Source organism: Syngnathoides biaculeatus, chromosome 6 (assembly GCF_019802595.1).
Source record: "Syngnathoides biaculeatus isolate LvHL_M chromosome 6, ASM1980259v1, whole genome shotgun sequence".
Lineage (NCBI taxonomy): Eukaryota > Metazoa > Chordata > Actinopteri > Syngnathiformes > Syngnathidae > Syngnathoides > Syngnathoides biaculeatus.
In genome coordinates, this window is record NC_084645.1 from 21,776,891 (window position 1) to 21,800,210 (window position 23,320).

The window sequence follows — 23,320 nt, forward strand, 5'->3', positions numbered from 1 at the left end:
GGGCTTGTCTTTTTTGGAGTTGTCCGCAACGAGGCGACGTGACGCACTCAATGTAAGGAGAGCGGCAAAGCCGGCTCTTGCTGCAGGTACGACACTAAGCTGCTTGTTGGTACACACCTCGGACAGGTGCGGCAACTCTTTGGAGTCGAGACCTGGGCAAACTTTTGTCTGAGGTTCAAAATGTAATTTGAGGAGTCTGTACTCCACAACCTCCCTTCACACTACGGAAGGACTTTCTGTTCTAAAAGTTCCACAATGAACCGTCCCACTTTTGTGATAGGCGGCCACGTGCTTGGGTGCGTACAAGGTAGAGCCCGAACCAAAGTTGCTCATTGATTGGTCGACAGAGAATGAATGGATCACGAAATGATCAAGATGTAATACAGCGCTGGAAAAAAATACGGGGCCGTTTTCGGCATTTTAACAGTGTTTCATTTCCTACAAATATATTACAATACAGTATCGGCATTTGGAAGTTATGCTGTCAGTAGTTTTTAATCAAATAAAATAAAAACATTCATTTAAATTTGTTTTAAAGCTCTTTACTCCCATCCTGTAGCATTGATAGGCCGTTAACACAGCGAGGGTCGATCCCAGTACCACACTGCACTGGCTGTACAATGTTCCGTTCCTATTTAACAGGACTCAAATTTGCACGCAAATTGTATTGGGCCATAGTAGTAACACTAGTTTAATCATAATTGCAGTAAGTGGTTGTAAAATAAACATTTATAGGTCATTGACTGTACATAAAATGATCAAATAAAACCAGTAAATACGACGCTAAGGGAATTTGCCTTCTTGTGCAATATGTCAAAAAAATGTTTACACCACTGTCCAAACATGATGGCCGATACTTCAAAACCTCTTATGTCAAGAAAGTAAACTGAGGAAGTGCAGTATATTCGCATACATTGTAAGAAAGTGGATAATTATCACTCACTCACATTTGAAAAATGTACGGGTGTGGGCAGTCATGCCCGCAGATATAAAGTTACGGGTGTCTGTTCTGTTTGTAATTACGAGTGGACCCCTTTAAGAGCAGAGGGGGGTGGTGTCGGAAGTAGAAGCAGCCTGATCAGCGGCTCGTTGTTAGAGACCGTGTGCTTCCGTGTTAAAAAAAAAAAAAAGAGGCTGTGGTTCACTGCGCTGGATCAGTCTTTATGTGCGACAAGTGCGCAATTGCGTAGTGGCGCAGCTTGGAGGGAACATTGGTCAAGACTACACAAAATAAGCCTTGTGTATGTCCTTCAATATCTACGTATTTCTACTTGTAATTAATTCTACGAGCGGGATTTTTCGTGCTCGACTGTGCGCCCGTCGAATCACAGCGACTGTAATGTAACAGCAAAGAACTGATGATGTCTCAAACGTAGTAATCTTCCGTGGCACAGTGGTTAGGAATCACCGGTTTAAGGAACATCATGGTAGAAAAGCACGAAATCCAATTGCGCGTTTTAACGTTACCATCTGAGTTTGTGGTTTAACGTGAGTTATAATTTCAGCCAAAATGTTTTTTTAAAGAGCAGACACAAAGGACATTTAACCCTGCCTTACGCAGTGATGACAGAAGTGGCCAAGTAGAGTCTGAAGCCGCGGGGACTTTGGCCTTTCAAGGCGTCCCCTGAGATTACGGAGCAGTCAAGCCAACCTTTGCTTGCCTTTGTCCTCCTCCCCACCTCGGCCGTCTCAAAACATATGTGCCCTGACAGGCAGAGTTTGATCACTCCCAGGTTCCACGCCAGGCCAAGGTCCTCTCCCTTGATACGAATTTTGGCCTCGGTTCCCATCATTGCCATGGAAACTGAATCGGCTCTGGTCACAAAAGGAGCCCCAATAGGAAAGAATAGAGGCGGGTGTAGAGCTAGAGGGAGCTAGATCCACTGAATTTGGGCCTCTCGTAGAAAGCGGGGTTAATGGGATGGCAGCGGGAAAAATCTCCCGATTAAAGGTCAAGTGGGGGTCGATGGGCTGGATTTAAGCTACTTGGTAAGTGACTTCATTCCGCTTTTTGCCCTTAACTTGCACGAAAGCATACGATACCGAGTGGATGTTGTTTCATGTGTACGGTATAATTTGATATGTACATTGAAAGAGACCACATATGCCAAACCCGAGGTTCGGGGGGCAAAATCTGTCCGGCCACTACAATAGCAAACCCAGTAAGTCTACTTTATGCTTCTAACTAAATAAATTTGTTCTCTTAATTTGAGCTGAAAATCAGGACAAATGTTAAAATCTTTTTTCCTTTTTTAAAAGTCATTTTAATCTGCACACTAATTGAACAATAATATCCATATTTGGTTATCAAAGTATCTTTTTTTGACTTCAAGCTCTGTTTGTTGTTAAAAATATATAACAACAATGAAATGCAGGGGAAATTTTGCATATGTATTTATATCATGTGATTAACATTTCATGTAGTACCGTGAGATGAGGTTGACCTGAATTTAGTTTTTTGAAATACGAATTGTAATTTGGCCGATTTTTTTGCTTTGACCTGTGAGCAAAATTTCAAGATATGAGCTCGATATTTTGGCAATGAACTTCATAACAAGCAGCAGTTTGGCTATTTTGTTTATTCTCAATTCAAATCCCCTAACTTAATGACAACACATAATGGCAAACGTCATAGACGGGCTACTGAATAGCCTCAGTTTCAGGCTGTTTTAACTCTTTAAATGATGTCATTTTGAACATAAACGTCGGTGCAATATATGTAGACAATGTTCACAGGCGTCATCTTTGTCCTTTGCAAATAATGACTACAATATTAATGTGCCTTACAGCAGAGCTGAGAACTTTGTCCTTATATAGTGTGCAGGATATCACCATGTCTGTATTGTACTGCCCCCAAGTGGCCAAGAAGTTCACCCAATAAGGAGCAGCATAATGTCCATTAAATGGAAGCAAAAAAATAATAATGAACATGTGGCAAAACTCTTTTTTTAAATTTTGCTTTCTACTTAATTAGGTCATTGCTTTGTGTATTAATTATTGTAAAGTTCTACTTTTCACATTCAAAACACATTACAAGCGTTTTTTGTTACAACCGAGTGATGGCTAGAACCGATTAAGGTCATTTCCATTCATTTGAATGGAGAAAGATGATTTCTGAAAGGAGTGTATCGAATTCCTCACAATTTCAAACTCGTATCTCGAGGCACAAGTAAGTATGATTTTATCATAGCGTCTCTCAGATGGAAAGCAGAACCGTTTGACACCTCCGTAAATAGAGAGATATTAACCAGACATACATATTATAAAACAAAATGGCCACCTGAAACTGCCGTGTAAATCCAGCCTTTATAGACACGCAGCCTTCGCTATTCCCTACTCAGTACGGTCTTCCTTTACTTTCTGTCTCCAGTCTTTGTTTGCCCCCCGTCACGGGACAGCAGGAGCGTCGACACGAGGTCATTAATTATACACCGACCCTCTCCTGCTTCCCCACCTGGTCCCCTCTAAGGAAGCTCTGATGTCGGACCGGCGGAGCGGCCCGCTGAAGGTCCGTGTTTATTGGAGCCAAACGGCCAATCGGCGCCACTGTCACGTCGCAGCCGGGCGGTCGGAGCGCCGCTCATTAGAGCTCAAGGCCCCCCCCCCCCCCACCCCCCCTCATTGGCTCAATACATCAGACGAGGCGGCCGCTAGTGCTCGACAGCTGGGGATCTCTCGCGGTTAGCACTTTTCTCCTTTCCCATTCTTTCATCGGGGAGTGCGCACATCGCTTGGAATTTTAGCAGATGGGAATCCTGAGGTTGCTTTCAGGAGAGTCTTGGCAAGTCATAGGGAAGCCCATCTTAGGGCTCCCTCTGGTGGCCAGTGTGTGAATGACTCACAAGCAAAATGTGCACATGATTTCCATTGACTCACATATAAAGCTTTCGTGTTTGGAAACTGGTGGAAAAGAGTTGGCCTCGCAGTTCTGAGGTCCCGGGTTCAATCCCGTAGCCGCCTGTGTGGAGTTTGCATGTTCTACCCGTGCCTGTGTGGCTTTTCTCCGGGTGGGCGCTCCGGTTTCCTTGTTTCCTTCCAATTGGAGACTCTAAATTGACCCTAGGTGTGATTGTGAGTGCGACTGTTGTCTGTCTCCATGTCCCCTGCGATTGGCTGGCAACCAGTTCAGGGTGTAACCCCGCCTCCTGCCCGTTGACAGGTGGGATAGGGTTAGCACTCCCGCGGCTCTCATGAGGATAAGCGGCTAAGAAAATGGATGGATGGATAGTTACAGAGTGCGAACCAGATCACCATAATCGGGATTGTGGAAGACATTTTCTCACAGGTGGAAATAAAATATTTGACCGGGTGGCCTTTAAGTAATTTAGCAAAAATTGTCACACGGATCCGAGAAACATAAAACTTCATGAACTAGCCAGTCCTTGGTAAGTATACGACGGAATTTTCAAAGTGTTGAAGTAACGTACCCGTTCCTTGGAAGCTAATGTACCTCATATCGTTATCTTCTCAATTGGTACTTCAAAAATTCAAACTACGTCTGTAGAGAATAAACTACAAATTAGTGACAAGGACGCATCAAATCTGGACTGCTGAGCTTCTACGCTTGCATGATTAAAACAATTTTGAGAACATCTGCTGCAAATATTAATACATTTCCCAGTTGCGATTATCGCAGAATGGAATGCATTCTCTCAATCATGAGGATGATCCAAAAATTACAACATTAAGTCAAATTTAACGGTTTGGAAAGGGGACCAGTGAAGACATCAAAAGGCACATTTTTTTTAGGGGTTGGGGGGATAATTTGTTAAAATCCATCATTAGGCGATGGCGTAATGACAACAATTCAGGCATATGCAAATGGAGGAAATTTGGCGCACTGTGGAGTGTCATTTGAGTTTATACACATAAAAAAAAAAAAAAAAAAAGAGAAAAACTCGATTACAAGCCAAACAAGAGCAGCTGTCGCCGGCAAACACACACACACGTCCGTACAAACACCTCCAGACACGTATTAATGGCCTTAACTGCGACGGCAGATGTGCGCATCTGCTCAGGACCGAAATACCCTCGAGTATGCGCACGCATTCATACGCGAGGTGAGATGTAAAGCTGACGCGTGTCATATTTAATTGCTGTAACAAGTAGAGCATCGGGGGTCAGGGAGACGCTTGCCTTGATGAAAGGAATCCCCGGAGGACGCCGAGCGTCAATCTATCAAGTGCGATTTCATATTTGGCTTTAATTTGGTGCGGTGTGGACAAGTGTACGCGGGGGAGAAATGCGATAATTAGACACTTGGCGTCCGAAGTTTAACACCGACACGGGAAAGGTCACATAAAACAAATGGCGCTCGCTCCACTGTGGTGTTGGAAGCCAGAAAGCTTGGAATGAATGAACATGACTCGTTGATAAAAGCGCTTTTACTTCAGATCTATAAAAGGAGATATTTGACAAAATGAGAGGGAATGGTGAACACAGGTCTTTCGTTCTTTTGAAAACGTTGACTTCATCAATGTGCAACGTAGCGCCAACTACTGGCGAGGAGGACCTACTCAATAGATCTTTCAAGAACCTCCGGTACGGGAGCGGACCCAAATGCAGGTCTTCGTGGCAGAGGCATAATGTTCAGTGTGGTTTATTCCGGAAACTGGGTCATACACGGTGGAGCAGTCCGACAAGGCAGAGGCACAGAAACGTTAGGCTAGGCGGGATCCAAAAGATATACAGCAATGTCCGATGACTCTGGGGCAAACTGACAAACTCAACAGGACAGGATTAAACAAAAGGGCACCGAATCGCTGTGACTAGGATTACTCTAATTTACATGTAGAAGCGGAGAGTCCCACAGGCAGTGGATGCAACTCACTAACGCAAGGCAACGAACTGGCAAATGCTAGTGACAAAAAATGCAATTTAGATGGCTGTCGAATTACAGTCCGAATGTGAAACAGCTGTGACCGCCCCGAGCACCGGCCTGGCCACGCCTTTCTTGGCAGTGGCCGAGCCTTGCTCATGACAAGATCATTTTGCCTTGCGTACAGTATCAGTCGCCGGTATCGGCAGCCTTCAAAACTAACCGATTCCTTCACAATCAAAGTACGAAAAAAGTTGAATCCCGATCCAGTTTAACTCTGAGAGTTACATGTATTTTGGGTTGATTATAAAACTTGGACAGAGAGCCCAATATCCTTAACTCTTTGCGAGTAGCGGAATTGGGTCGTTTTTCTTCTGCTTTCCCCTCGAGAGCCAGTTACATTTCTTTGTTGCCAGATTCTCATTAATGTATTGCCTGTATCTTTTATGACATTGTTTATTACATTTTTGTCTGTTGAGGGTGAAGTTGCACTTGGACCTGAAGGCTTGAAACTCATTGGTTTGAACAAAATCAATAAAGCTGACTGAGTCTGAATCTGAATCTACACACAGCGACAATCGAGAAAAATGTGATCAACTTTCCTCCCGTGTCATCAAACTCAGCCTGGATGTGATCATCGGATGTGCGAAAGATTATCATGAGAGGTTGTTCTGCGGTGTCCAGAACGATTTTTCTCCCTCGATCTCTTCTGAAAACATCTGACAGTCGGATACGGTAAACCGATTAAAAACCTGGAGAAAATTTGTCTTGTGACAGTGAGCGGGAATCGATCCTACGCTGTCCGCACCAAAGGCAGGCGTGAGTACCACTACACCGTCACCTCTCGCAAGTCATCCCATGTCATAATCCAAGCCACTTATCCTCACTATCTTTGCGGGAAAGACGGAGCCTATCCCTGCGAGCTTCGGGCGAAAGGCGGACTACACCCCGAACCGGTCGGCAGGCAGTCGCAGGGCAGATATCGACACAGTCACTGAGCGGGAATCGATCCTACGCTGCCCGGACCAAAGGCAGGCGCCATCACCGCTCACAAGTGATTTGCCACAGTGAAAATGACAAGAAGAAGAGTTTGCCACTACTTCCCGGATAATCTCTTGCTTTTTTTTTTTTTTTTTAATGATTCATTTAATATTTTTTATACTCATCCTGTTTGGCTTTACGGTCAAGTAGACTGTATAATCAGTGGAGCAGTTTTACTTTGCAACAAGAATTTTTAAAAATGCAAAAAATTTTGTGTACCCTGTTTGAGCAGAAGATCACTGCCGCTTTCAGTGTTATGCACTCCTGGTGGCCTCCGCCCCCCCCCCCCCCCCCCCAAAAAAAAAAAAAGAAAAAATCCACTCCACTTCTCAGATATGTTCCTCTCTGGAGTGCAAGCGGAGCAAATGTATTTATTCCCCTTTCATCATCTCCATCTGTCAATCCATCCATTTTCTTTTTTCCTTCCTGCGGCTCCCAACCTGCAAGCAGGCCGCGGCGGCCCTTCTGAGCAGGGACATCAAAAAGCCGCCTTGTGGCTGAAATTTAGCTCAGAGCGTCTGTGCACGCGCCACGTTATTACGCGTGCAAATTGAACAACGCGCACCCGAGCACAGTAAACGTTTTGACGACGCCGTCTCCTTGAGCCTGGTAATAATCAAACCCGCATTAGTGCACTGGGGCATAACCGGGACGTCGATCCGTTATCTATATGGCATTAAGATCGCCGGCGTAAAAACGGGACGTGCGTGCTCTCGCGTGCGGCTGCGAAGCATCGACATGTTTAATGACTTTATAAAGACGTCAAATAATGTTTGCTTGCCGCTGTATCCTGCTATTCTCTTATTGTAGATATATGATAGCAAATTAGCATACTGCAACAAAAAATAAAAGCACGAGGAACTTAATTTCTGTCAAACAACGACTTTAAATGTGACTCACGAGTGTCTCATTTAGGAACTGCCACACTTGTAAACTGTATTAATATGTAAATTGTGCTATATAAGTCATTGACAGCGCTCAAAACATCCATCCATTTTCTGAGACGCTTATCCCCACAAGCGTCGTGGGAGTGCTTTAGCCTATCGCAGCTGTCATCAGGCAGGAGGCGGGGTACACCCTGAACTGGTCGCCAGCACATGGAGACAGACAACAGTCGCACTTACAATCACACCTACGGGCAATTTAGTGTCCAATTAATGTTGCATGTTTTGGGGATGTGCCCGGATAAAAGCCACGCAGGCACGGGGAGAACATGCACATTCCACACAGGCGGGGCCGAGATTGAACCCAGGACCTCAAAACTGTGATGCGGACACTCTAATTGGTCGCCCACTCTTCCGTCGATCCTAAAACATGTTAATATAATTTCAAATTCATCTTGGGTTACCCTTACAAATAAACAACTCAATGATAATATTTTGAAAAATGCACAGTAAAGGAAGATGTATGAAGACTCTCTAACTTCTCCTGACAACCCAGGCTAAACTGACATTACCACCTCCTCAACATATGAATATTCATACTTCTGTAGAACATACCGTTGCAAGCAAACACACGAGGTACAAGCGCTGTACGGCGGCAGCAAAACTCAAAACGCCATCGCCACCAAACAGCATCAGTGTGTCGGTTTTATGACCCTTGGAGCAAAGGATATTTGAACAACAGCGCAGCATTTACATGCATCGAGACAATATGATATTCAGAGGCATTTATCATTATTGACATACAGCGTAGGTGTCAAACTCAAGGCCTGGGGGCCAGATTCGGACCGCCACATGATGTTATGTGGCCCGCGAAGGTGTCAAAATCTGTGATTCCCGTGAAAATGTATCCCCACATTTCAAATTGTCATGTCATAAATGATAATGTTGAGATATTATGAGCATTTTTTTGGGTTACCGAACATGAACAATGGCTGAAAAACCCATTCCGCTTGATTTTTGATTCGAAAACTAGTTCATAAATTTGATGTGTAAATGTGATGAGGCGATTCAGGATGTTAAAGCTTTTACCGTAACGGCCCTCTGAGGGAAATCGTAACTGCAATGTGGCCCGTGACAAAAATGAGTTTGACACCCCTGACATACAGTATTAGTGTTTTAATTTACGAGCATGGTCACGGAACAGGTTCACCTCGGAACTCAAAGAGCCACCGGACGTTTTTTGAACTGATGACATGAGGGACTGGCTTTCTAGAACAGACCCGGTTCACTTCTAGAGCTTTGACTGTGGTTGCTCCATTTTGTGCTTCCTCTTTTGTTGTTACAATGATTGCTTTTTCTAGCATCCTCTCCGCAGCTGTTTTTCGACCTCGGTTGTCTCGTAAAAAGTGCACACAGCCCATGCGATCGCAGCCCCCCCCCCCCCCCCCCAAAAAAAAAATAAATAAAATAAAACAAAATAAATGGGCCCCCGGCCCGGGGAACTTGTTGTCGTTGCAACATTGCCAATTACCCTCGGAGGCCAAAGAGCGGGAAGACGGCAGTGCGGGGATTGAAACCCGACTGATTTGCTTTTCTGCAGCACACCTCCGGGCTGCGACTGAAATTGCGATGGGGCCAGAGGACTGTAACGGCACGCATTCAGCTGGAGACCATGTGGGAGTAAAACACCTTGTTATGGATGTACTTCCAAATTGGATTTCACAAAACATGCGGTTCTTTTGCCCCCCACCCCCACCCCCAGGCGGGCCAATAGCCGTTGCCAGCTTTTGATTCGGAGAAGAAAGACAAATGACCAGAAGTAGAAAGGAGGGTTGGCTTCTAATGGCGGACTTCTGTCAAAGTAGCAAAATCAACAGATAGAATGAGAGAATATGCATAATGAGGTTGGCGGTACCGCCCATATCCAATGTGGGTTTATGTAAATATGGAGATCTTCTGATAGGGTGATGTATGGCATCCTTTCAACGCCCGGGTCAGCGTTCACGGTAGAAGTGACATGACTAATCCTCGCCTCGTTCATCAAAGTCAGCGCGCGCATGCGTACGTGCGTCTCTGTGAGCAACCCCCGGCGATAAAAAACGCAATTGCTACTCAAGCCGTGGAGAATTCAGAGGTGGGAAAGGTCCAACGGGCCCGGGTTGTGGCAGAAACAGCGATCACATTGGCACGTCTGTTCAAATAAGAACCAAATTGCCGTGATGCCTTGAGACGCGATGAAAACACTTCAAGTTAAGCCTCACTCCCACCCAAAAAACAACACAAAAACAAAATTTGGTCGTGTTTCTCAATCATAAAAATACTTGACGCACTTGATAAAATTGAATGCAGTAAAGTTCTCGAACGTCCCCGTTTTCAAACAAATTGGTTTTCAAATGAAAATTTTGAGATTTTTTTTGCTTCTGTTATCGAACGAAAATCGGAACTCGAGCGCCCCCGACAAAACCCGGAAATAACACATTGCGCGCGGCCAGACCAGCTGACCCACGACGCGCTTTGTTGTTTGTTTGTTTGTTGCGGGCGGCGCAAACAGTTGACCCACCCACAAAGTGTTTTGTTATTGTCAGTTCGGACGCCCCCGAAAAAACCCCCAGAAAAGGCATAACGCGCGCGCTGGAACCGGCGCACTTTTGTTTTTGTGTATAACGCGGCCTCTGTACACGGACGTGTCCCGGTAGTGACTGTTGTTTTTCTTCTTATTTGGGACTCCCGTGTCAACCCCCAATCATGGCTCCAAAGACGGCAAGTTTCTAGCGTAAAGTTTTTATGCAATTTTGTTAGTAAAAAAAAAAAGGGGGCCGAGTCGCTACAGATACGCCAATGCAATCGCAGCCTGGCGTACTCTACTACTAAAGCATACATTTTAAGCAAAAAATGAATATATTTCTTACATTATTTCAACATATAAAGTTTTTAAACTAAACATGTATTTCTACTATGGAGTTTATTATCAGGAAAAGCTAAAAAAAAAAAAAAGGCTTTAAAAAGCCTATTTGTCGAGGCTTGGAACGCATTATTTCTTTTTCCATTCATTATAATGGGAAACATCGATTTGGTTTTTGAACAAATCACTTCTCGAATTGTTTTCTGGAACGGATTGTGCTCGAAAACCCAGGCATCACTGGATACAGTTTTTGCCACTTTGTTTTGCTACAACAAAATGGACATTGCGCTGCTTCCTCTGCTGTAAGTGCGTAATGCAGTGTACGGATATACAGTACAATAGTTGACTGGCAGAAAATGAGTATTCTTATACTGTCTGTCTATATATTTTGCGCCACTATTTGTTGCTTTGCATTTGTTTTTCACATTAAGTTAAACTGACTTTATTCAAGCAAAGCTATTTCGTTTCATATGCATGTGTAATTGTCTTTCTTTCATGTTTCATTTGATAATAAATTGCAACTAGAAGTGGGGAAGCCTCTTTTACGAGAATTGCTCACAATCTTCACCTTTTGTCAAGTAAGTTACAGTAATTTCAAATCACTGCTGCCACACTGGACTTGTATCTCAAATTTTGAAAAACGTCTATGAAAGGTCATTCTTGCCTCCACCGCCGTAGCTCAATTATATCAAGTGCTCATTATGAGAATAAGTGTGTGCTTCCCTGCTGTGATGTCGTTTTATCATCTCAGTGAGTATTTCAAGAAATTCAATCTCCCCCAACATCATTCAGTTCACGCGAGCGAAGCCTGCAACGCGACGGCCGAACGACGGAGCGGAAAATCTGCACCCGGTGTTGCCATGACAACTCCTAACATTAAGTGAATTGCCGGCACGCTGCCTCAGCCGCTCGATCGCGCTTTGATTGATCCCATCACACGGGCCTCTTCAAGGGGACAAGAGCGCATTTGACGTGCTTGACGCAGCCGGACTCGCAGGCACAACATTAGCAAAGGATGTCAGAACCCAACACCCAGCCAATCCAGTTACGCTTTCTTAGTCACGTGACGTCACAAGACTAAGAAAGCGAGACTGAAAATATTGCGTCGTATTTTTGTGTACATATATTGACTACATATTAAAATTCACATGTTATTTCAAAGTGATCTTATTTTCAATAGCTGTATTTCACTTTAACTTTTCAATTTTAACAAATTTGGCATATATATAAAAAAAAAAAAATCAACCTTTCAAAATTTTTAAAAATCTTCTGAGATTCAACTGGCTGGAATTCGCTGTCTGAAATTCAATGTCTTAATTCAGGGTTAAAAAAGGCAGGGTTATTTCAAGTCACAACATTAGCAAAGGATGTCAGAACCCAACACCCAGCCAATCCAGTTACACTTTCTTAGTCACGTGACGTCACATGAGTAAGAAAGCGAGACTGAAAATATTGCGTTTGAATTTTGAAAGGTTCATTTTTTTTTTTTTTTTTTATATGCCAAATTTGTTAACATAGAAAACTTAAATTGAAATACAGGTATTGAAAATGGGATCACTTTGAAAGAACAAATGTGAATTTTAAAATGTGGTCAAAATATGTATCCAAAACTACGACATAAAATTTGGCAATTTGTGGCATTTTTAATTCAAATCCTAAAGGCACATATTTACTTCCATGTTGCGATAGGTTCCTGCCCACCCTTCAAACTTAAACAGGATAACTGGTCGAGGAAATGAATGCATACATTTTTTTTAAGAAAAACTCAACAAAACAAAGACTTTGACTGAGTTTTGCATTTTATAAAAAACTCTCAAATCTTCTCCAAATGCCTTTGAGAGTGAAGTAGTGGCGGATTTTTTTGTTCTCTCGCCGTTCCAAACAGCTGAATTCGTCCCTCAGCTATTTCCTTTGGCCTTTGAATGCTGCGAGCCAACCTGCTGAATATGTATGCGTGCCGCCAAAGGCACTCCAACCTTGTGCAACAGTTCCAAAACCTCACTCAACCCTTCCTTTCCCTCCTAATTATTCTCATCCCAGTAGCGAGGCGTTTGGCTGCGGGGATGCGGGTTCTGGTCACTTCCCATTTGGCTGACTCACGGCGCTCCGCGTCCCCAGAGCGGATTTAGCCGTCCTGATAGCAGGCCGACCTGCTAATGAGCGCTTTGCATGATGGGAGATCGACGGACGATAGTGACTGCTAAGCAGCATTTGCGCACTTCACTAGAAAGTGGGTTAAATTAGGCATACATGGAAAATCTGGTTTATATAATTCCACCTTTACACAGCATCCAGCAGTTAGAACCTCTGGAGCCACAAATGAAATATTTGTCAGCCAGAGACAAGCGCTTGCAACGCAGCAGGATGGGAGCGATTGTCAGGAGGTGAACTTGGCTGTTCGCGCGCCTTCCTCCTCCAGGCATTGCAGATTTTCCTCCCATAAAGAGGTAAATCCTCTTCAATTATGGTTTTATAATACGTCTGAGGGTGGAAAAGGGGTGTAATTGACGATTCCGCATTGATAAATACAGAACAGCGAATCAAATTCAATAAATTTTTTTTTTTTGTCAGGCTTCCGGTTGGTACGATGTCAAAGGATCGTCACCATCTGCACTGATTGTAACTTAAGGGGGAAATCAAGTGCTTTGCATGAACAATGTATCCAATAGGTCATGTAATATGTACTCGATTTTGACAATGTGATGTTAAATCCTCTCTAATTTAATAGTGTTTTGAGAACACTTTTATCACAAGTTCTTCGGGCGGAACGATGCCGGTGTCTGACCACTCCGAGGCCTACGTGCGGGACGTAAGTGCGTAAACAAAGGCCCCCGGAGCTCCGGGCCGGCAGAAGCGTATGGTTCTTTGGACGGGAATGACGCAGAGACTGACGATCGAGCTCCGGCGGGGGCCGCGAGCCGTGCTTCGCCGTACGAGCTTCGGCTCGCGGCCTCCGCCGGACGCCGAAGCTCGCCTCGCGGCCCGCCGCCGGAGCTCGATCGTCAGACTCCGCGTCATTCCCGTCCGAAGAACCATCCGAATATTCAACATTATTTACAGCCACAGGTTCAAATCTGTATGGAAGTTTTCCTCCGTCTTCCCGATCAACCGATACTGCTATTTCTTCATCAGATGAGGATAAATCCGAGAAATCAGCGCTGGGCACAATGTAATCGAGCCTTTGGTGCGGCACCTTACACGTCACATCCGCGCACGTAAGGCATGTGACTGGCGAAAATGGCAGCGCCCCTGAAAATTCGCAATTGCCGATAAAGAGTCTTCTCAAAACACTATTAAATGACACATTGTGAAAATAGAGTCCATATTACATGACCTACTGGATACATTGTTCATCCAAAGAACTGGATTTCCCCTTTAAGATTAGAATTCACGATGACATTAGCAATAGCCACCGAGCTATCTTCAACTAACGTTAAGTGGTGTGCGAACCATGATGGAGGGTAGCTAACGTAAGACATTATGAATTCAATTTGATACGTACCACACAAAAATAGACTTGGCTGAGTGCGAACGTGCGTCACATATGAGCGTGTACTCACATATTTTCAGTATTCGTGGCAGAGCGCACCCCCATATGCTCCCTGAATTGCAGGGATTCACAGTATTCAACTGCGGATTGTGGAGATGACGCTGACGTAAGAGAAGCCCGATGACAAACAAACGTTCTGCTGTTCCAAAACCGGACACGTTCTCAGGCGGGATCCGACTATTTTCGTATCGGGGCCATCGATCACAGCGGGCGCCCGGGAAACTCGTTCGCGAGATGGCGGGAGAAGGAGCGAGCAAACGTATAAATGGCAGACGTCGGAGAGTGATGGAGTGCACCGATGGGTGCTGATGATGTGACGGCTAACGCATCAATGGGGTTAATCTCTTGATAACTGCTCCATATTGATTGGGTAAGGAGGGGAGCGTGAACAATGTACGCAAACGCACACACACTCACTAATACACTTCAGAGTGTCGCACATTTGTTCAAGAGGAAGATTCAATTAGGACTCTCCCTGCGCTACTCTACTGACCTATATGCATACATTACATCCGGCGTGTGCTTTGCAATATTTGAACAAGCTTGCGTGGAGGAGTCCTTCCACGTTAAGAGCTGCTCCCAGGAGATTTTTGGCTCAGGCCAGCCCGCAGTCTCAATCACTTAAAAACAAACATTTTTCATTTGCTCTCCACAGAACCTGCAGATTTTGTCTTACTCGTTCTTCCTGTGTCGTCTATATTGCCGGATGGCAAACGAGATCATTTGTTTATTTACTGCCACCAATATTTCCATTTTCACTGCAAGGAAATCAATGTGAATTGATGGTGGCTGGAATTTGCGGAGTGTGTTGCTCCCGTCTAACGGTGTGGGTCAGAAGCACACTTACAGCTCAAATTGTACCCCTTTCTCAAGACATCAAAAACTGATCGAGTGAGAGTTTGGATCTTCAACTCAAAAGACTCATTTGTATGTTGAAGCCTTGAAAAATTGCCGTTTGAGGGAAGTGGGGGACAAATTATCTTATTCTATTCATTTCAATGGATAAAATGCACCGTATTTTCCGCAGTATAAGGCACACCTAAAAGCCTTTAATTTTCTCGAAAGACGACGGTGCGCCTTATATGTGGATCAATATTGAGCCTTTAGTGCAGCGCCATCTAATGGATGCGTAACATAACCCCAGTCTCTACTGTAGCCTCTATTATATGCGCGATATGATGCGGTGTGGCTTATATCTGAAAAAAGTCTTAAAATAGGCCTTTCATTGAAGGTGCGGCTTATAATGCGGTGCGCCTTATAGTGTGAAAAATACTAGTACATGTTATACAGCAGGGGTCGGGAACCTATGGCTCGTGAGCCATGCCTGGTTCTTTCGGTGGTTGGCTCGCGGAGCCCTCATAACGACATACTGTACATGTGATTCCTGTCGTGCAGAGAAGGTTTGTCCTGGTGGGGTTGCCGTAATTTGGTGTGGGCGGCAACGCAAATGACGCAGAGACAGTTTGTCCTCGTGGGGTTACCGTAGTTTAGTGTGGGAGTCGATGTCCACAACGCCGACCGTGTCGGAACAACTAATTATGGAAATTATTGCTCTTTTGAAATGACATTTCTCTCTCAGTCGAAAAAGGTTCCCGACCCCTGTTATACAGTGAAACCGGGAGATTTGCAGTGAGGTATCCGTGGATGTACCTGCCCTATTTGCTGTTTAGGATTTTTTTTTACAATTTTTTCCAATTTTCAAGTCTTTTAATTTCTTTTGAAGGGGACCCACCCCTTTTTTTTTTTTTTTTTTTGGGGGGGGGGTGTTCAGTGCAGTTATAATGGCCAGGAATAATCCAAGGATTTTCACTATTTGGACGAGCTTCATTTCAACTCACAAGTCCAGGTCTCAAAGTGTTCACCGCTGTCATGCGCACAGCCGAGCTCGGCTCCAGATAAAGCACACGCCTCCGTGAGTTTGCATCTATTTTAATTCTCGCGGTTAGTGACACCGCTGTCACCCCTGGCCGCTGCTCGCCTCCCAAGATAGTGACAAAGTACACAGCGGGAAAAAAAAAATGGAATGTTTCTTTCTAAAAAAAAAAATGAAGAAATAACAATGGAAACACAATAAGATGCTGGAGCACGGGGGACGTTTTTCACAATGTTTCTTTTTTTCTTCAAAACAACTCCAACCATTTCACAAATGGCAATTTTTATTCCATCTCCCTGCTTCGCTGCACATTACTGTCACCATTAATAAAGTAATACAAGCCAAGGGAGATACAAAGCGGTAGGACGCTTTGAGTACATCGCTTAGAACGCCTACACAGCACAAATTTCTCATTTTAGAGGGCAGCGGATTATGGATGCCGCAGTTTTTCTTCAGGTTTGGAGTTATCTTTGGGGCTGAAGTCGCTTTTTGTGGTTCAGTGAAGTAAAAACCTCAACTGATGAGACCTGAAAAGAACAGTCCGTGGGCATGTCTTTACTTCTTTCTCATAATCTTTTTCTGGACAAGGCTCAGTTATGTTTGCCCCGCATAAAATACACAATTTTCTCCGTCACTCCCCTCTACCAAAGTTTGCTTCTTTCCATATCACAGTTTGCTTTTTGGTGTTGTTATTACTACTACCCCACGGCAGTATTTTCTCACAATATTCATCTTTGCATATGCATTGTGTGCTTTGCAATCGAGGTTCTTAACTTACTCGCTGATGTGGACGTTTATATTTGTCAGATGGGTTCCTTTCCAACCGTTTACTGCCACCGACGGATATATTTGTCAAGTACGTTTTTCAACAAGCAGCCACGGAAGTGGGTCTCGCCCACCTTGTCTCTGAAATTCACGTCTTTAAACCACTGTAATGACTAACAGTTGCCTCAAAATGGTGGCACTGCATTGAGAGAAAAGTGCCAATTCTTTCTTTTGGTGGCTTAGATTTTCATTTTGTCACACAACGCAATCGCCCCTGGGTCTCGAAAGATCAAAACAGCTGGCAATATTTGAAACTCTGCTTCGAGAACAGCTGGCAGTGCGTTCCATTCCATTTTCCAAGCCGCTTATACTCACAAGGGTCCAGGGAGCGCTGGAGCCAATCCCAGCTAACTTTGGTTGAAAGGCAGACGACACCCTGAACCGGTCGCCAGTCAGTCGCAGGGCAATATCGAAACCATCACTGAGCGGGAATCGATCCCACGCTGACCGCACCAAAGTCAGTCAGGTATTGGTCATAGGAAAGGTGACATAAGCCAGAAAGAGGCATTTATTTGAGTGCTTCTTTGTTATTATTATTACTTTTCCTAGCACATCAATCCAGCGATGCTCGGTGGGCACTTGGATAGGGCGCGTCTTTCAATGTGAAGATCATTTTACACAAGGTCTCACTTTTTGTCACAGTTTTGCTGCTGGTAAAACATGAAGACAAAAAAGAAGCACAATCTATCTGAACTTTAATCCTCTCACTGAGAGGTATAAAACTTTTAAGAGCGGCGCCTTCCCAGTTTCGCCACACTCAATCTTTCAAATAAATCTCCGTATGGCTTTGATTCCGAGGCAGAGATACACAAAATCTACTGCGGGGCATCAGAAGCTAAATGTGGCTGATGAAGATAAACTGAGGGAATCAAAAAGGTCATTTCATGACTGACGATTATTAGCGTTGCTCTAGGGCAAATCCGGCAGTAGCAGACAGAACGGATTTATTAGCTCTACTTGAATCCCTGCCATGCCTTTGAAGCCCGGGGTATGTCGGAAAAGCCCTCGGAGGCCCCCCTTTTGGACGAGATCAGGGGAGCCGGTACAAAATTACCAGCTAGATAGCTCATATTAAGTACCAAATACACTGCGAGGGGTCAAGGAGTCAAGACGGAGGAGTGAGATAGAACAAGACTGGAAGAGAATTGCAGGAGATCCAACCCACTAGCTAAAACGTCGATAGGTGGAAGAAGTGGCAAAAACTCCATCAATGTGAGACAACAGTCAGCTGAGACAGAAACCTTTGGGTCACTTGGGCACATGAGATGTTTCTGGTATGGGCAACATGGGCAGCCGACCAGGGTGGCGTCCTGTGGGAGACGCAATTGGCATTGGGGTCCGCGCTGGACTGTACACGAGCCAAGAGCAAGGAACATGTACACAACCAAGCATTCACACTCACATCCACACCTAGAACTGAAACTAAGAGGGTAGCACAGTGAGTCAGCTGGACAGGATTGGCACGAAAGTCCTCTGAGTGGCCGACTAGCTTTCAGGTCACGTCCCTGTCAAAATGTGTGCAAGCTGTCAGATGTGCAGCTGGAAGACTTAAAAGGTGCATCCAGAATACACTTTGGGGTTTGCGCCCGTGTGCAGCGGTAGGGATACGCCGGAGTTGAGGGGGAAGGGAGGCTTGGAGACGGAGTAACAAGTTGGACAAAAAAACAGTTTAAAATGACAAAAATGGAGTTTACCCTGCAAATGTTGTTGCACTCACACTATAATACTATACGAACATCAAATGCCCACTGGAATGAACGCGTCTTGATTTCAGATCTCCTCTGGGATGGAGACGGGATCTCGGGGTCCCATTCAGGTCCCCACGACGGCAAGGCAGACATATGGCTGCACACGAATAATCAAATGCGTGCTCACACTTTCACTCAAACCCACAAACACACACCGTTTTGTTGAGCCAGTTGCCTTTTGTCTACGCCACAGACCGAGGCTGTAGCGCTCTGTTTGCTGAGTACTTTTATAGACAAACCAAACGCACAAGTGGCAAGTGCAACACAAAGGCTCGAATGTGAGCGAGTTCCTCCCTTGCGCCTCTCGCTCTGCTCCCCTCGTCCCCATCAAAAGGCCTCAGAGGTTTCGTACTGAGGGGAGAACGGCACCATTCGAACACTGAGTCATTCTTACGAAACCCGGGTTACGCGAACAAACAACTCACAGCTTGCATCATTCTTTTCCAACACTTGCATGTTGTCGCAGTCGGGGGTTACACATTATTCATTCATTTCAAGTGTTGGAAATAGCTGGATACATTTAAAAAAAAAAAAAAAAAATCGAAATCTTGATTGGGCAACAGTCCGAGAAGTGTTGTACGTACAACTCCGCCACGTTCCTCAATCTGCATTCTGTCGATGGAAATTCTGAATGTTTTTGTTGTTTAGACTCGAGGTTCTCAACTTATCACCTGCATTTTCCTTTCGTTCTAAAGTTGTGACGCAATTTCATAGATGTTAACAACATTATTTTTTTTGTTTAAAAATGTTCTCTGAAAGCACATGTACAGTATGTTTTACTTTTAAAAGACGTTTCAAACACGTTTGCTGAACTGCCAAGGAAACATTGCTCGCCTTGACGTCCGCCAGCCGAAGGCTGAGCCGCGCTGCATTTGTTTACTGACTAAACGGGAGTAAAGTAGTGGCGAGAGAAAAAGATAACACTTTTCCATGTGGGAACTTTGTATGGTTTTGCACTGTACCAAAGAAAATATACATACTTTTTTTCTCTTTGTCTGTGACACACCCACAACCCGCCGCAACCGCAACCCACTTTTAGGTCCCGACCCACCACTTGACAATAACTGCTTCAGACAATAACGACTGAAAATAGCTCACGTATATGTGAGGATGCCCATTTTATTAAAAACTGGATACTGTAATGCTTTGAAGAGTACATTTTTGTCGAGTTAGCGCATGGCTAAGTCCACTCATCGTTTTATTTATCACGTGTATGTCGTACGAGAGGGGCTCCAACGACCGGAGACAAAATTCCTCGTTTTTTTTGACATACTTGGCAAAATAAAGAAGTTTCTGATTCTGATCAGTAAAGAGTTTTGAAATATAATGAAACACAGTCGTTTGTTTTCGTACAAAGGGGCTTATTTTTTTTGTTCAGTGGGTCGGCACAGGGATGTGGATAGCTGGCCCCCAGTGCAACATCGTACCATTTTAATCAATGACAGTGGAGTAAATGAAGAGATTTTTTAGCGTACTGAACATGATTTGCTGCAGCGAGATGTTGATGTTAGTCCACAATATGTGGCACACGATGAGAATATAAGGTATAATTCACGACCAACTTGAAAGATCTCGTGTTTGGTAACTCGAGAAAGACAGTAGATATACTGTACACACCCCACCCCCACCCCCACGCTTGAAAGTACTCATTTTGGAGATGCAACAGAAATGCAATCCTTCAACCCAACCTTAAAGCAGCAACTTGGCTGGAAAAGTTCTTTGCATCATGTGGCGATTCATTGATTCAGCTCAGCATCCTCTCCTCCCTACGTGACGTCTCGGCGACAGGGAGCCAGTAGTTTTGAGACACTCGGCAATCCCCATGGTAACCTACCCGAGTCCTCATCGGCGAAAGCAGCCCCTCCATGACGGATCGGCTCGGTTCCGGCGGGCTCGCTTCCCTCGGCCTCGTCGGCGGAATTATCCCCCGGTCCGCAAATAGATCCTGTTAGAAACGCTGTCTCATCCTCGGAGCGAACATTTCCTCTCTACCCACACGCGGCGCGTTGACAATATGCGTGTGTGGCGCCGTGTCACACGCCCTCTGACTGACACGCTCGCATTTGGGAGCTGGAGGAGAGACGGGCACTGCCAAGGTCCTGGTGTTTCTCCTCCCACCGACCTGTCAATGATTTCGGCATGCGATTGGTTCTGCAAGCTCTCTCTCTCCCGCTTTCTCTCCTCCGTGTGTTACCTCTCGCTCCTGCCTCCAGCTACATTTGTTCCCTTCAATGTGGAAAATGATTGCAGGTCTTTTTAAGCTACACCCGTCCCCCCCCCCCTCCCCCCTTGCATCTTTCTACTGTCCTCCTGCTCACTAGCAGCTCACGCCCAAGCAGAGGAGGGAGGTGTGTGGGTGCATGTGTGCGTTTGGGGGTTGCTGTGGTGTGAGCAAAAATGGTGTGTGTGAAAGAGGTGGTGAAGGAAAGCACAGAGGAAATGGAGAGAGAGAGAGAGAGAGAGAGAGAGAGAGAGAGAGAGAGAGAGAGAGAGGGCACTCTCGGGTCTGGTATTGTCCCTCCGGACAATAGTGGCTCTTAATCGCCTAGCAACCTGATCAGCTTCTATTCTCTTAATAAACAAGAGCATGATTCACTTCGGTCACGCAAATGTACAAACGTTGTTCTTCGCACACACACAGCCATCCTCACGTGGCCTCCAGCCGTAGGCAATTATTATCCATGACACTGGACTATTATTGTATAATATTGTTTCTGTGTGATGATTATGTCTTTATAGGAATTGCTGTGTGCTTTAGTGCACCAAAGCAAGGTAAATGCATCTCGATAATTGGGCCTTACTGAAGACTGATGAACTGTCTAGCACTGGCCTTGCGCTGACCTTGACCTCCAAAGAGTTTTGCAGAAATTGTGGTGGAATACCCATCACCAAAAAAAAGCCCATTCTTCGCAAACAGCAGCAGAGTAAAGGGGCCTAAGGCAGCTGGGAGGATTCAAAAGCGACACAAAATCAGCAACATTCTTACTCGACGGCTAAGTTTATTACCTCTTCTTTTTTTACTTTCAAATGATTGCACATTCATATTCATGTTAGAGTGACGCAGAGTGACAAATAAGTCATCGCCTAGCAACATTTTAACCATAGCCAACGTCAGCTTGTTAACAGTGGTAATGTTAACGGTGCTAATGCTAGCTTATTATTGGTATTGCTGTTATTTTATTAGAGGTGACAATGAAATCTTAACTTCTTCTCTTTCTTCTACATCTAGTCTTTCTTCTTTTTATTTTCAGGCAGTCTGACGCCATGCTACCTCGCACAGGTCAGTCTTAGTACTACACCAGCCTTATAGCCCGGGGCAGGGTTGCTCAATGCGTCGATCGCGAGGCAGTTTCGGTCGATCACGGGATGGCGTGCTATAAAAAAAAAAGCATCAGCCAATGTTCCCTCTAAACTACGCCTGTGCGCAACTGTGCACCGCTGATGCAGTCTCTTCGCAGATATTCTGCGTTGCGCGCAAAAAAAAAAAAAATTCCCAACGCAAATTGAAAGTATAACATCCAGCTATTCAGTTTGTGGCATTTTGCAATGTGATGCAACGAGTGAGGGATGACTGATTGTTACATCCAATGGCACAATTCACATACGTACAGTATTAGGTAGCATACGGAACTTTCTCTAACAATGACCGCTGCTCCGCCACACTCTCTTTTTCCTAGTTTACCTTACACCCCCGCCCCCCCACTCTTGAAGACGTACACTCATCATTACAAATGTTACAGTACTAACGCAGCCCATCAATGTGTTTTATAATGAGAGTGTCCACCACCGCTGCTTTAGTTAGCAACACAGTCTGGGCAACATAGAGCAAAGACAAGCTAGGGATGCTGCTTGTGTTTACTTACGATATTAATGGAGAAAGGTAAAAAAGAAATGCTGTTGTTTTAAAATACAATGACTGTCGAAGTATGTGAATAATCGATGAAAAAGTGGTTAAACTGGACGAGATTTTTTCTTTTCTGAGTTGGAACGGTCTTTTCTGAAGCCAAAGTAGAAAGTGCAGGATGAGCTGGTGTGTCATTTTAAAATTCCACCTTGGCACAGCCTGATCCAGGATGAAAGCACAGACAAATCAGTGCACAAAAAGATAATTCCGCATTTTAAACATAGGAGGCAACATTACATTAACCTTAAAACAGTTTGGGAACATCGTTATCATTCCCCCCCCCCGGGCACCCCTGACCCGGGGGGAAAAAGTAGCGATTGTTTGGAGATATTCTGTGTTGGTTATTTCACAAAAGTAAAGTAAATGCACAGTAAGCACACAACATAACATACTACACTCATGTGGTATGTGTGTACCCCAGTTACTGTGAGTGGACTAGTCGACGCTGCATGAGCTCATTGCCGAGGAAACCACGTCTGTTTGGTTAGGGAGAGAGAGCCAGAACATTCAAAAGCGAAACAAATAAAAATCACAGCGTGTTGGGATCAGGGCTTTGTGGCCTTTTCAATGAAGAAGTGCTTGTCACACAGCGCGACTGCAAGCGGAATGCTCGGTCGCTCGCTTCTAACCTTTCCTCATCTTGCCTTCTTGACAACAACACAACAGGAAGAAGGCCTGACCTGCGTGCAGCACGTCCGCTGCCCATGTAGCAAACGTTACCTTTCAGCTGGTTATCTTTTGCGCCAGCTTACATCAAATGAAAACGAGGCGTGCT

General features: G+C 44.7%; 1 protein-coding gene across 3 annotated transcripts in view; it reads right to left on the reverse strand.

The window, feature by feature from the left end:
• frmd4a (FERM domain containing 4A) overlaps positions 1-23,320 on the reverse strand; it is a 160,459-nt gene that overhangs the window by 113,705 nt on the left and 23,434 nt on the right. Inside the window, exon 1 of one of the 3 annotated variants that reach the window (XM_061823980.1) lies at positions 20,476-20,616. The exons of the other annotated variants lie outside the window; for them this stretch is intronic. Within the exon in view, the coding sequence (XP_061679964.1) occupies positions 20,476-20,508 (33 nt within the window). The 5' untranslated portion in view covers positions 20,509-20,616. Of the gene's footprint in view, positions 1-20,475; positions 20,617-23,320 lie in introns of those variants that run through there. 3 annotated transcript variants of the gene reach the window in all.